This window comes from Sinocyclocheilus grahami, unplaced genomic scaffold, assembly GCF_001515645.1.
Source record: "Sinocyclocheilus grahami isolate Dianchi unplaced genomic scaffold, SAMN03320097.WGS_v1.1 scaffold290.1, whole genome shotgun sequence".
In the NCBI taxonomy this organism is placed as follows: domain Eukaryota; kingdom Metazoa; phylum Chordata; class Actinopteri; order Cypriniformes; family Cyprinidae; genus Sinocyclocheilus; species Sinocyclocheilus grahami.
In genome coordinates, this window is record NW_015505469.1 from 1,422,807 (window position 1) to 1,437,989 (window position 15,183).

The window sequence follows — 15,183 nt, forward strand, 5'->3', positions numbered from 1 at the left end:
TGTGTTTCGTTGTGAAAGCGAAACTACTTTGTTTGGCCTTCCAAAAATGGACACGACTGATGTTCCAGAACACTTCAACCCAAATATTCAGATGTGTCCAGCACAATTTATGGAGGACTGTTTCCTGATCCTGGTAGAGTAGACTACAATGCCGGCTGTTCTGACTCACGGACTGTAAGTATGTTTTTTATATTTAAAGAGTTTTTATATTTTATTATATTTAAAGCAAGTTTTTTGGGCAGTGTAGAGTAGGGCTTGTTGTTTGTCATTTCTCCGATCACAAATGCAGACATGGTTTTATGTTTACACGCAACGCAATGCGTAAAAAGACAGTATAAGTCATTATGATCCATAATTATGTCCCCACTGGATGCAACGAATGCCTCGTTTATAATGGGTTTCCATGTTTTTGAATCATCGCTCCGGCCTGACAGGGCATCATCACAATATGGTAAGGGGCGTAACATTTCCATCACACACTTGAGGTATTCGTTCAATCATAACGCACTGGATAGCTGGCCAATCACAGCACACCTTGCTTTTCAGACCGATGAGCTTTGTAAAAATCGATGTGTTTCAGAAAGGCGGGGCATAGAGGAGAAACAATAATATACAGTATGTGGAAAATAATGTGTTTTTTAACCTTAAACCGCATAAACACATTTCATTACACCAAATACACAAAATAATGTTCTTTTTAGCAACATCATATGACCCCTTTAAAGTATAACTTATTCCTGTGATGGAAACGCTGATTCATTCTAATTATGCTGGTTTGGTGTTTAAAGGTAGGGTAGGCGATTCCGGAAAGGCTAGCGATAGCAAGCTTTGAAAGCAAGATCCCCACTCTCCCTGCAAAAACAATTTGCAAAGCCACGCCGCCTCCAAACCAGGCATCAGTAGTGTTGCCAAGTCCGCGTTTTTTTCCGTGGAATTGGGCTACTTTAGGGATAGTTCACCCAAAAATGAAAATTCTGTCATTAATTACTCACCTTCATGTTGTTCCAAACCCGTAAAACCTTCGTTCATCTTCGGAACACAAATTAAGATATTTTTGATCAAATCCGAGAGCTCTCTGACCCTCCCATAGACAGCAATGTAATTACCATGATCAAGGCCTAGAAACATAGCAAGGAGATCTGTAAAATAAACCATGTGACATCAGGGGTTCAACCATAATTTACGAAGCATAGAGAATACTTTGTGCAAAAGAAGAAAAAAAAACGACATATGCTGTTTACGTTCAGTGGATACTCTCCTCTGACCCTCCCATAGACAGCAATGTAATTACCATGATCAAGGCCTAGAAACATAGCAAGGAGATCTGTAAAATAAACCATGTGACATCAGGGGTTCAACCATAATTTACGAAGCATAGAGAATACTTTGTGCAAAAGAAGAAAAAAAAACGACATATGCTGTTTACGTTCAGTGGATACTCTCCAAAATGCTAGCGTGATGCGGAGGAGACGAATTGTTTAATAAAGTCGTTTTTTTTCTTTTTCTTTTGCGCACAAAAAGTATTCTCGTAGCTTCGTAAATTACGGTTGAACCACTGATGTCACTGATGTCCATGGATTATTTTACCGATCTCCTTGCTACATTTCTGGACCTTGATTGTGGTAGTACCCCATGCAGGGTCAGACAGCTCTCAGATTCCATCAAAAATATCTTAATTTGTGTTCATTTTTGGGTGAACTATCCCTTTAACACGGTTGCTGCGGGTTGATTTTCATGTTTGCAGGTTGAAGCGACCCCAATAACGTGATATTTAGCCCTTGGAATGCGAATTTTACCAGGGTAACCCTGCCATAAAACTTGTATTTTATGTGTATTTTACCCCCCGCAATGCGATTGGGCTAGTTTTGAGTAGCAATTGGGCAGGTTTTGTTGTGAAAACCTGGCAACCCTGGGCATCAGGCTATCATAATGTTCAGACCGACCATTTTGATTGGACGAACATTTTATGGTCTTATGCCTTCCACAGATGATATAAATACATTTAGACCACTTAACTTATTGGGATGTAAAGAGACTTTCAACCAGCATAACAATGTTTTTGAACCAAATTACCTATCCTGCCTTTAAGAAATTTCTTATTACGTTGAAAAGGGTTTTTGCTGCATAATATTTTTGTGGAAATTGTGATGCACAAGGTAAAAAAAACAACAACCTTTTTTTTACATCAATGCCACATTAAATTGATCAAAGGTGACATTAACAACATTTATAATGTTACAAAAAATGTCTATTTCAAATTAATGCTTTCACTGAACTTTCTATTCATCAAAGAATCCTGGAAAAAATATACCACAGTTTTTACAAAGCAGCAAAACCATTTTCTAAATTTATTATAATACCATTAATAATAATTGAGCAGCAATAATAATTAATAATTGAGTAGCAGATCAACATATTATAGTGATTTCTGTAGGATCATGTGACACTGAAGACTGGAGTAATGATGCTGAAAATTCAGCTTTCTGCATCACAGAAATAAATTACATTTTAATATATCTTCAAATAAGAAACACAACATCACAATATTACAGTTTTTACTATATTTTTGATCAAATAAATGCAGGTTTGGTGATCAAAACAATTGAAAAAAAAATCGCAACTATTTCAGACTTTCGACCGGTAGTGTATAAAGAAGACCTACATCCATTATAGTGACGGCAATATCCTTTATCTTGTGAGGTTCCACATAGGAGTTTTGGCAGTTCAGCGTGAGTCGAGAGGCCAGTTCACTCTGGTTCAGGCTTTCCAGCTGAAGCACAAACAAACAGAGCGCGTTTTGTTGGTAAATTAGCAAAGAGTGAGACAAATTACCTTCACACATCAGTATGAGATCTATTACTAACTACATCAATCCAGAAGAAGCACTAAATGTGGTTTGATTTATGTGCAGTTTTCACTTTTCACATAACTATTTCAGTACAATGAAAGTTTGCATATTTACACATTTCATGTGCATATTAAATGTCCTTAAGGCAACAAACCGACTTCGAGAAATGCTCTGAATGTATGATTTGTAATCATTTTTGGTGACATTTTACTAGAGGTAGGCCAAATATTGTAGCATTACATTAATTATATCATCAACACTGTAAACAGTCAGTAGTACAGTAGAAATACTCACTCTGTCAACCATAAAGTCAATTGCATCTGCCATTTTTGGGTCCACAGGTCCTTTGGCAAAGTTACCAAGCACAATCTTTTTGAGCATGAAAGCAGGCATCAACCAGAAACTAGAAAAGAAACATTATACATGAGACAAATGCACAATGATGGCGACGCTATCACTGTAAAAGTATCCTGTATAACCTGTTTGCTGTCCAAGTCTGGTTGAAGATCGATGTGTCGCTAAATGAGTTGCACAGGATCAGAGAATGAACTCTGGGAGATTTATGCGTGACTTCAGCAAATTTCTGAGCCAGGAATCCTCCCAGAGAGGCACCAAACAAATGCACCTGCGCAGACAGAGAACAAAAAAACAGGTTGTGAAAGAGACCCATTTCTCGTCTTGTGTATATATATAAAACAATCAATACACCGTACCTTGTCCAGTTGTAAGTGGTCCAAAAGCTTCCTAAATCCATCACAAAATTCCAACAGATCCCAATAGACAGGATACTGGAGCTGGATACGGCAATATCAAGTTACACATCATGGAATTAAAAAAGCAAAAAAAAAGCAATAATGTCAGAAGAGAAGCAAAGGGACATGCTAGTTATACAAAATGCCATTTTTGAAATGGAAAGCAACTGAATAATGCTTTCAATTGTTAACAGATATCTATTCCAGCAGGACTATCTGTAGTTGATGTGAAAACATACGGAGATGACGCGGTAGCCCCATCCGGAGAGAGCCAGCACCTGCTGGAAGAAAACCTCTGCTGTGCCGCTCACAGGCGGGAGGAAGATGATGGGGCACCTGATGCTTTTCGGCCCAGTATCATACAACGACCAGACTTTACTGTCATCATCATCCACGATTATCTACAGAAGATGCACAGGCAAGACGTCTCATAATATACATATATTATTCTAATTTACATTTATGGAAGTTCTATTTCATTTAATTTTAACTATACTTTTTTTTTTAAATGACAGCTAACAATGTCAAATGACAATTATGCATTGTTTTCTACCACAAATGAACTTGGATAGACAGATAACACTTTATTTTAAGGTCCAATTCTAGCCATTAACAAACCATTAACTACGACTTTTGCCTCAAACTCCTAATTTGCTGATTATTAATAGTTAATAAGGTAGTTGTTAAATGTAGGTATTGGGTAGGATATGGTCCTGCAGAATATAAGAATAAACAGCCAATATGTAAATAATATACAGCCAATATGCAAATAATAGGCATGCTAATAAGCAACTAGTTAATAGTGAAAATTGGTCCCTATATATTGTTACCGATAGAAAGATAAATGAACTTACTCTTTTCAGAGGCACGGTGCTTCTGAACCAGTTATAGTCAGGAGATACTCTTATCTCCTCCATTGCTTAAATGCAAATGAAAGATGAGGTTAAATACGTGTATGTTTCACAGAATAACTGACACGATCGACTCAAAGCTTGCAATTTAGATGAAAAGAAAAGGTACTGTGTGATTGATTTGATACCTCTTTCATGTACAGTATTTCACCATAGAAAAACATGTGACTAGAGTACAAAATGATCTCGTGAGTAAATGCGACAGGCGAACGCACATACACAGTTCCTGCAGTTACGTCAAACAATAAATCGACGGTTTCTCCGAAATAATAAATAAAAAACGGACATAAAATTGTTTTAGATGCTCAAAAACACACCATCTGCCTCTACAAAACTGGCGTTTGTTTACGCTTCATAACATCGTACATCAGGAGGCTATTTCGAGCGATAGATGAGTAAATATTACCGTGCTGATTTGTGAAATAAATCACCTTTTATTGACTTTCATCCATAGATTTGAAAAACATTGGAGCCATTCGCTGAATCACATGACCGCAACTTCCGCAGCCAACAAACGATTGATGGCACACGATCACATCAGCCAATCAGCACCCGCGAACGGGTGCCACGGGGCGCTTTTAAAGGTACAGTTCACCCAAAAAAACAAAACGATTTTCTTTCGTAAAAAAATTCTTTTCAAAAGACTCGCACTCATGTTGTTTCAAACCCGTATGACTTTCTGCCTTTTGTGGAACGAAAAAAGGAAGTGTTTCAGAGTATTAGTAATATTTTACAATTTTGTGTGTAATGAGATGTTATATATTTGATATAAAATATTAAATTAGTGCTGTCAAACGATTAATCGCATCCAAAATAAAAGTTGATTACATTATATATGTATGTGTACTGTGTGTATTTATTATGTATATATATAAATACACACACATACAGTATATATTGAAAATATTTACTTTTATACATTTATATATTCATATTATTATATTTTATGTTATATATAAATATATTTAATATATAAAAATAACATATTTCTCTGAAATGTATACATGCATGTGTGTGTAAATATATGTATATATACATAATAAATATACACAGTACATACACATATATTATTTAAACAAAAACTTTTATTTTGGATGCGATTAATCGTTTGACAGCACTAATTTAATATTTTATATCAAATATATAACATCTCATTACACACAAAATTGTAAAATATTACTAATACACTGAAACATTTATTTTGGATGCAATTAATCACGATTAAAGCTTTTATGGCTTTAATCGTTTGACAACGCTATATTAGGTATGTCTGTCCACGTTTCCCTAAACTGAATGTGTTTGTTTTATAATTAATAATTAATAATAATTATAATTTATGCATTTAGCAGACGCTTTTATCCAAAGCAACTTACAGTGCATTCAGGCTATACATTTTATTTTATTTTTTATTTTGCATCTTTAGTAATTTTGTTTAATGAAAATCATTCATATGCTTTGATTTACTTAGTTATACTATAGTTATACGTAAGTATAACTATAAGTATATCATTAACATTTTTTAAATCCATGTTATTGCATATGAATGATTGAACCCTTCTCTGTGGACACACTGTTTTAGATGTAGTGAGAGGACATTAAGAAACACAGATTTGGTATAATAATGAGAAAATTAAATTGAAGGTGATCATTGTGTTAAATACATTCTATTATGAATCCCTCATGACATTTACAATAGAAAATATTTTTATTTTTTAAAGCTAATAGCAGTTACCCTTGCTGGACCTGTTTTGTCCCACGTCTCAATACTTTTCTCTGTACAGTTTCGTGACAGTGTGTAGTGATACAAGTGAGTAGTTGTTGTACTGTAGTTGTGGTGATGGACTTTTTCTTTCCGGTCACTGTAAAACACACTGTTTGTTCATTGTTAAAGACTGATTCACTGGCTTTAGTGATTTATTGATTAATTTGATTCACTACTAAATTAATTCAGTGACGCAAGTGATTCATTGACTGAGCGATTCACTGACCCTAATGATTCTTTGAATCTTTGAAGATTGATTCACTGACCCTAATGATTCTTTGAGTCTTTGAAGATTGATTCACTGACCCTAATGCTTCTTTGAATCTTTGAAGATTGATTCACTGACCCATAATGATTCTTTGAATCTTTGAAGATTGATTCACTGACCCATAATGATTCTTTGAATCGTTGAAGATTGATTCACTGACCCTAATGATTCTTTGAATCTTTGAAGATTGATTCACTGACTCAGATGATTCTCGGTCAGAATGATTCAGTGACTCAAAAGTGTCATCAGTTGTTTACTCGTTTCAGTGTCTTGCCTGAGACAGCAGTGTGGGTTTAGTTCAGGTGCCTACGAAGATTGATTCACTGACCCATAATGATTCTTTGAATCTTTGAAGATTGATTCACTGACTCAGATGATTCTCGGTCAGAATGATTCAGTGACTTAAAAGTGTCATCAGTTGTTTACTCGTTTCAGTGTCTTGCCTGAGACAGCAGTGTGGGTTTAGTTCAGGTGCCTACAGCAGCTCCCAAAAGAACGTATTTCGTTTATTAATGTGATTGATTATTATTTAATTCGCAGATTGAGGTTAAGTCATTTATTATTGTCGGGCCTGTATTGAATGGCTTTCAGTGCGTTAACGTTAGCTCTCAGCTAGCGCTAAGCTTCCAGCGCTTCTCAAATTCAACAGATTCAGTTCGTCAAAAAAAACAACAACACTCAAACATGTCGTGTACGTGTGCTTCAGCAGCGAGAAATCTCATAAATTCAGCTCATAAAGGTAAGAAGAAAGTCATCTTTTGAAAAATATTGATGTTTGTTTGTTTGTTTGTTTCTTAGCCTAGTTAGTTGGCTAGCGCTGCTGCTAGTGCGCTAACAACAATATATAAACACACCATGATGTACGATTATAAAAAAAAAAAAAAATTACAAATCAGCTTTCATTTTGAAAAATGTATTTTTAAACGCTTCATAAAGAAAATTTTTAATGACACTGGACATTTGTCAACTACTTCTACTGCAGTACGTATGCGCATTGTTTATATAATAAGATTATTTATTAAAATGACAACCTACGACTCGAATTAATTTATTTAGTTGTTTATTGAATGCCCCTAGTTTGGCCTGATGATTATTTAAAATTAATTTCACGATTCATAATATGAAAATTAAATGACTTGGTTTGTCAAGACGCATGTAGTCTGATTAGAAACATTATTTATCTTATGGTTTGGATTTGTGTTCCAGTAAAGTGTGATTTTTGCCAATTGAATTGCCAATGTCCTGTAGAGGCTCTTCAAACAATATGACTTCATACCATTATTGTCATTGTTATTTTGAGGGATGTTTTGTTGTTTGTGACACAGGAATATCCGGCTCCAGAATCCAGTTGCTGTCACTGAGCCGCCGGGGGACTCTCGAGGTTCGTCTGGGGCGCCGCATCCCCATGAGGTCGTTCTCCGAGACCACTGTATATTATGCTTCAAAAGATGGGATGAAAGATGGAGATGGTGGAAAGGTAAGATGACAAAGAACTCCTTATTCTCTGACAACAAGGGTTTGAGAAGGAAGTAATAACTTTGCCAGTGTAATTCATTCTCTTCCTGGAACTTGTTTTTTCTTTTCTTTTTTTTCTTTTAAAGAAATCAGTCGGTGAAGGAAGTGGAAAAAGAAGCAGCTCTAGTAATTCTGGCAAAGGAGGAAGTCAGCTGAGATGCCCCAAATGTGGAGATCCTTGCACACATGTAGAAACATTTGTTTGTGAGTACTTCATGTCATATAATATTTTAGTTTCATTTTTTTATTTTATTATCATTGCATTTTTTTAATTACATTATTTCATTTATTTTATTAATTTTTCATATAAATATCTGTCTGCTGTGTGTATTACTGGATTTCTCAAGGTGATCATATTTTTTTGTAATACTGTAATACTGACCAAAGAGTTACGTTTTTTTTTGGCCTTGTGCATGTTTAAGTAGGACAGAGTGTTCACTGAACTAACTGTTCAATGCTAAAAATAAATCATACACAACAAGTTGCTTTTTCAACTGCTGGTGCTTTAATTAGTTACATGGTTTAAAAGTTGCCTAGTTAAAAGTAAAGATTAAGATTGATTTAAATTGCAACTTTATTATTTTTTTTCTTTCATACTTTAATTTGAATGTATTTGTTTCAAGACTTTCTTTCAAATCTTCCGGTTTGCAGGCTTGTTTGTAGTTGTTTGAAATAATAATAATAATAATAATAATAGGGAATGCAATATGCATAGGTATGTAATAGCAGAGTTGTAATTTCACAGTTGTACTGTAAAATAGAAAAAGACTATTACAATTTAAACAAAACATTACTGCTGTAGTATTTCACAGTGAAATAAATTGTATTCAAAAATGTAATAATAATTTTATTTAACTAAAATTACAGTTTTAAGATGGTTTGTGCATGTTGCATTCCCAAATAAACATTATAAGCATCCTAAACTCGGAACGGATGCAGAGATGAGTTAATGTAGATTTTAAGACACTGAAAGCACTGGATCATGAGCTGCTTGAGTTGCCACGGTTCAATCTAAAACATGTAACCCATATTTGAATTAAACTGCAGCCTTTGAGATTTGATAATCTCTCTACGCAATGTCTTGATTATGGTTTTATGGTTATACAGTGCTTAAAAAAACAACACTGAGGAAGATGTTATTTCTCTTTTGCAGCATCAACTCGCTTTGTGAAATGTGAAAAATGCCACCACTTTTTTGTGGTGCTTTCAGAAACTGACACTAAGAAGAGTTTGAGTAAAGACCCAGAGTCTGCAGCGGAAGCGGTCAAGTTGGCTTTCCAGCAGAAACCCCCTCCGCCACCTAAAAAGGTAAATATTCTTTTAACTTTGAGATTTTAAAGCAGTGGAACGCCCAAGGTTAACTGGTGGTTCCCACTTTTGCGTGTAATGTCTCTGTTTTTGTTTTCTCGCAGATCTATGCTTATCTTGATAAGTATGTTGTGGGTCAGGATCATGCTAAGAAGGTTCTGTCGGTGGCCGTGTACAATCATTATAAGCGCATCTACAACAACATGCCGGCAGGCTCCAGGCAGCAGCAGGTGGAGGTGGAGAAACAGGCCTCCCTCACTCCTCGAGGTTTGTACTGCAGAGCGTGTGTATGTGTGTTGAATACACAAAGAAGGTAGGAACAGGTGGTTTTCACTAGATGGTTCTTATGTAAGAGACTCATAGCCATTAGGAAATTAATCTGTTCCAGGATACAAATGATACTTGGTGTCCTCAGAAAGCCAGGTTTCACTCCATCAGTTGAAAGCACAAAATGGAGAAGTGACTCTTTGGTAAAACACACAGGTTTTTGTGCTTCGAAGATTTAAATGAAAATGAATCCAGCTTTTTAAAAAAAACATTAAAGGTTCATTGAAGTGTGCTATTCTTTTACATATCATATATTGTTCAAATCCCTAAACCTAAATATGAGAATGATATCATATCCCACTTTTAAAAGAATAATTCACACAAAAATTAAAATTTGCTATAAATTAACAAGATGTAGATGAGTTTTTTTTTCCTTCATCAGAACAGATTTGGAGAAATTTAGCATTTCATCATTTGCTCACCAGTGGATCCTCTGCAGTGAATGGGTGCCGTCAGAATGAGAGTCCAAACAGTTGATAAAAACATCTTTTAACGGATCACAAATCTCACGGTTCAGATCATATTATGGTTTTTGAGCCACAGATCGAGTCGTTTATCAGATCCACAAGAAAAGAAAACATATTTCAATGTAACTTTGATTTCCATTTAGTACTTAAATATAGTAATTATATAATAATAATAATTTATTACAGAAATGTAATAATTAAGTGTAAAATAACACTGAATAGTGTTCACTTATAAATTAAATATAGATTAATCTTCGTCAAAGCTTTTTTTGATGTTTGATGAGCTTTAATAACAGCAGCTGGTATTTATAGGCTGCTGTCCCTTTAAGACCTGGGGTATAAAACTTGTAAGTAGGTTTCATACTAAAAGTGTACGTACGTACACACAAAAGCTAGATTTTGCGTACGCACAAAAGTTTTCAGATATGCCAGAACCTGCACAAAAATCCCTTTATAAATTCCAGTCAGGGGAAGATTGTGCGTACGGGCATTTCCACCCTGTCTCCTCCCCGAAATAACAATATATGGGGCTTACAACGCCTAGTTTTATCTGCATATCATTTCCATGCATATTCCCATCCACGCGACACCATGTTTAACACCGTCAAAGGTACAGAACGTTAAGGAATTATGAGATACGGACTATAAATGCCATTTGTGCCACATACATTTTTATTGCCAAAATCATCCAGTATGTTTTAGAATAAATATATCAAAATATCCATATAAACTAAACTGTTTAGTTCTCAGATAAATAGCCTATTTTAGAAGTTGACCTCAATCTTTTCCACTGGCCAAATAGTATTTAAATTGTTTTAAACAATTCAAATCAAATTAAATTTATCAGTTTTTATGAAAAGGTGAGCATCTTTTAGCTATTTTTAGTGGAAACAGATAAGCCTAAAAGGAAAATGGACTTTAAAAAGGAAACGCACGCAAATCTTACCATTTTTTTTCAAGCTGTATCCTTCAAATAGGCCTACAGTGGTATTTTTCATAATGTTGTAGAGATGCCTTCCCACGACATCAACACCTCCGTGCAGCTGCGTTTATACAGTAAGCTATATCATTGATCCTATTCAAACCGGACAATAGACCGTTCCACCACCGAATCAAGCAGTATCCTCCATAATATCGAAGTAAGTGCGCATCATTGATCATTGTTCGTGCTAAAAAAAATTCTCATAACATGAGATCTGCAGTTTAGTTTAAATATGAATTATTAAAGCACTCCTTGCTGTCATTAAAACGTATCATGCCACAGGAAAAGTGATCAAGGCCATCCACTACAAATGTCTAAATTCATATAATTTTGGTTTAGCTTCTGCGTAATGACTTTATGTAGGCGAATTTGAGTGTTTATCTCCATTAATGAGAGTGAAATATTTAATGTAAATGTGTATATCGTAATGAAAACAATTTAAAATCCTTGTTTACTTCATTACTTTTCTCACTCCAGGAAAAAGAGTGCATACGCACAGTCAAGAGCATCCATAAGGTGCGCACATATTTACGTCAAGTTTATTTTTTATAAGTCCAGATACGTGCGTGGAAAACCGCATACGCACATTATTTTGTGGGTACGCAACGTTTTTACTTCAGGCCCCTGATGCATGGATCCAATACAATGATACACATCTGATTTCTTTCTCAGCTGTTCTCGTTTACTTGAGACATAACCGACTACATTTACCAGAATGATTGTGGAGATCAATATTTTGTCATAATTGTATGTGTATATGTGTCTGTTCAAACGCAAGAAGATATGAAAGAGGATTCAGTTCGGTGTTCACGGCACAGTCTGAAAACAGCGTGCGAATCGAGTTCCCTTTTGTCTTTTCCTTCATTGGAATGGTTTAAAATCGCTTGCATGTTTAAACACGTACAAATGGTAAACTTTCACTCTATTATGGTTACATTTTGCCATTCATCCGTGGATCACATGCGTGCCGAACCGTGGGCCTTGGTCCGTACAGATTACAGGTTAACTGCGATCCATTCAACCACTAAAAACATAACGATAATCCAAAAGTAATCCACATGACTCCACTCCATCAAATTAATGTCTTGTGAAGCGAAAAGCTGCGTGTTTGTAAGAAACAAACAAAAATGTCACACTGTCTGAAAGCATTATTATGGATTATGGACACGTGCTTTGGCCAGAAGCAACGGCTTAACGTCAAAACGCCTTAGATTTAGATTTGTTATTACAGACATGCAGCTTTTCGCTTCACAAGATGTTAATTGATGGACTGGAGTCATGTGGGATTATTGTGATGTTTTTATCAGCTGTTTGGACTCTCATTCTGACGGCACCCATTCACTGCAGAGGATCCATTGGGGAGCAAGTGATATAATGCTAAATTTCTCTAAATGTGTTACGATGAAGAAACAAACTCATTTACATCTTGGATGACATAAGGGTGAGGAATATGAATAATTTCATTTTTAGGTGAGCTTTTCCTTTAAATGGTCTTTTTATTTATTTTGCTTGAGTCATGTTTGACAAGCCTTCCATGATAGGTTTCCATTGTGTACCTTCTTGAATGTTCTAATCTTCTCTTTTTACAAAGTTAAGACTCTGCCACGCCCCCCTAAAACGGCTCGTTCTAACACGCCCCCACATATCTACCTCACTATGTGGAAATATTAGCATAATGCCGCCCAAATGTTCACACAAAGAAAGAAGGTGTGGTTTCAGTAACCGCAGTTAGTGTTGAAGCAGCATGTCAGGGAGACGCTGTGTGTTTCTAGGCGAAAGCAAAAGCACTTTATTTGGCCTTCCGGAAGTAGATGCATTTAGGAATCTTTAAGATTACTTACAACAGAACAGCAATGCATTTTATGGATGACCGTTTCGTGAACTTAAATTAATAGTAATCTGATTCGACGTTGTATATGCTGTCATTTACAACAAATAATAATTTCAGCTCATCCCTCAGTTTGATTGAAAAAAATTGGCTATTAATTTTGCCTGTGCAAATTTATATTGAATTTATCTTAAATATTATACTTTTGTATCGTAAAGATATTTTAACAAACATGTTGAGCTTTGAATGTTTTGATTCAAACTGTTTTTGAATGTCTTGCCTTATAGGCTGTCACAGTAAGTGCATTAACGTTAACATAATGAGTGAGAAGTTTATATCTGTGGAACATTCATTTTAAAGGTCTTATGTAAACTGGACTAATTATGTAAGACATAAAACATGTTTGTTAAGGTGAGATTTTCAAAGCACTGAATTATTATATACCTAATGAAAATTCCCTGAAAGTCAGAAGTCATTTCTGAATGCCCTAAGCTCCAAAAAGTAATCATTTTAGCTTTTTATGTTTATGTTTTGTTTTGTTTTTGCTTTTGTTATGTAATTTGTCCAGAGCTGCTGCAGATCGCAGGGATCAGTCCTCATGGAAACGCTCTGGGCGCCTCCATGCAGCAGCAGCTGAACCAGCAGGCGCCTCCAGAGAAGAGAGGAGGAGAAGTACTGGACTCCACACACGCTGACATCAAACTAGAGAAGAGCAACATAGTGCTGCTGGGACCCACCGGCTCAGGTGAGACAGAAACACACTTTCAGTGTTGTGTACAATTTGGCAGTTGTTCAAAAGCTTGGGGTCAGTAAGATCTTTTAAAAACAGTTAGTACTTTTATTCAGCAAGGATGCATTAAATTGATCAAAAGTGACAGTAAAGACATGTAGAAGGTAACAAAAGATCTCTATTTCAAATAAATGTTGTTTTGAACTTTCTATTCATCAAAGAATGCTGAAAAAATGTATCACCATTTCCACAAATATATTGCAGCAGGGCTGTTTTTAACATTGATAATAAGAAATGTTTCTTGAGCAGCATATCAGAATGATTTCTGAAGGATCATGTGACACTGAAGACTGGAGTTATGATGCTGACAATTCAGCTTCACAGTTATTTTTTGTATTGTAACAATATTTCACAATATCACTGTTTTACTGTAGTTTGATCAAATAAAAACAGCTTTGGTAAGCCTAAGAGGCTTCTTTCAAAAAACATTTTAAAAAATCGTACCGACCCCACTCTTTTGAATGGTAATGTATTGAATAAAAGCAGCCTAAAAATGATGCCTTGAGTAAAGTGTGCTAATATGAACAACTAGAAACCTAACTAATCTGAACTACAGGGAAAACACTTCTGGCCCAAACGCTGGCCAAATGCCTGGATGTTCCCTTTGCGATCTGTGACTGCACCACCCTCACTCAGGCAGGTTACGTGGGAGAGGACATAGAGTCAGTCATCGCAAAGCTACTGCAGGATGCCAACTATGTGATTGAGAAAGCTCAACAAGGTAACACTTCCTGTGACATTTAACCACAGACCACGTAGTCCAGGAGTTTGTTCAATTAAACTTTGATTTGGATGTTGAAATTGTTTCAGGTATCGTGTTTTTGGACGAAGTAGACAAGATAGGTAGTGTTCCTGGGATCCATCAGCTAAGGGATGTGGGAGGAGAGGGAGTGCAGCAGGTTGGTCATTACAAATGAACCAGATTCCATGTCCTAGGTCACACACTTCAGATATGCCACTGATATTCAGCTGAACTTTGCCCTAAATAACAAGAATGCTCACATGGCTGTTAAAGATTAATAGAAACAGTCTGTTATTCTTGGAATCTGTATTTCTGTACTACTTTAATCACTAACAATAACTTTTGATTGGCTAATTTCTGCAAAATGCTACAAAAACCTGTTTCCGCTACTGAATAAAAAAAATGTAATAAATAAATGCAGTTTTTTTTTTGTCACACAATTCAGATTTTTTTTTCTCACAATTGCAAATTTCCATCTCACAATTCAGACTTTATTTCCCTCAGAATTCTGAGTTCACGTCTTGCAATAAAAAAAAAATTTCTGCCACGAAATAAAAAGGTAATTGCGACTTTTTATCTCACAATTTTTATATATATATATAATTTTTTTAATATATATATATATATATATATATATATATATATATATATATATATATATATATATATTTTTTAAAAAAATC

The 15,183-nt window shown here is 35.3% G+C and overlaps 2 protein-coding genes across 3 annotated transcripts in view; one reads left to right on the forward strand and one right to left on the reverse strand.

Annotated features, from left to right (window-relative positions):
* Positions 1-5,045, reverse strand: part of LOC107600714 (maspardin) — a 6,975-nt gene extending 1,930 nt beyond the window's left edge. The window contains exons 1-7 of one of the 2 annotated variants that reach the window (XM_016292672.1): positions 4,918-5,045; positions 4,455-4,519; positions 3,840-4,001; positions 3,562-3,642; positions 3,328-3,473; positions 3,143-3,251; positions 2,663-2,770 (exon numbers count right to left, since the gene is read on the reverse strand). In XM_016292672.1, coding sequence (XP_016148158.1) covers positions 2,663-2,770; positions 3,143-3,251; positions 3,328-3,473; positions 3,562-3,642; positions 3,840-4,001; positions 4,455-4,517 — 669 coding nt within the window. In that variant the 5' untranslated portion in view covers positions 4,518-4,519; positions 4,918-5,045. The remainder of the gene's footprint in view (positions 1-2,662; positions 2,771-3,142; positions 3,252-3,327; positions 3,474-3,561; positions 3,643-3,839; positions 4,002-4,454; positions 4,520-4,917) is intronic. The other variant, XM_016292671.1, reaches the window with a different exon arrangement.
* A 1,718-nt stretch (positions 5,046-6,763) lies between these two features.
* Positions 6,764-15,183, forward strand: part of LOC107600713 (ATP-dependent Clp protease ATP-binding subunit clpX-like, mitochondrial) — a 13,355-nt gene continuing 4,935 nt past the window's right edge. Inside the window, exons 1-9 of the mRNA XM_016292670.1 lie at positions 6,764-6,843; positions 7,013-7,280; positions 7,867-8,018; positions 8,143-8,260; positions 9,210-9,364; positions 9,469-9,631; positions 13,537-13,713; positions 14,315-14,479; positions 14,569-14,657. Coding sequence (XP_016148156.1) covers positions 7,226-7,280; positions 7,867-8,018; positions 8,143-8,260; positions 9,210-9,364; positions 9,469-9,631; positions 13,537-13,713; positions 14,315-14,479; positions 14,569-14,657 — 1,074 coding nt within the window. The 5' untranslated portion in view covers positions 6,764-6,843; positions 7,013-7,225. The remainder of the gene's footprint in view (positions 6,844-7,012; positions 7,281-7,866; positions 8,019-8,142; positions 8,261-9,209; positions 9,365-9,468; positions 9,632-13,536; positions 13,714-14,314; positions 14,480-14,568; positions 14,658-15,183) is intronic.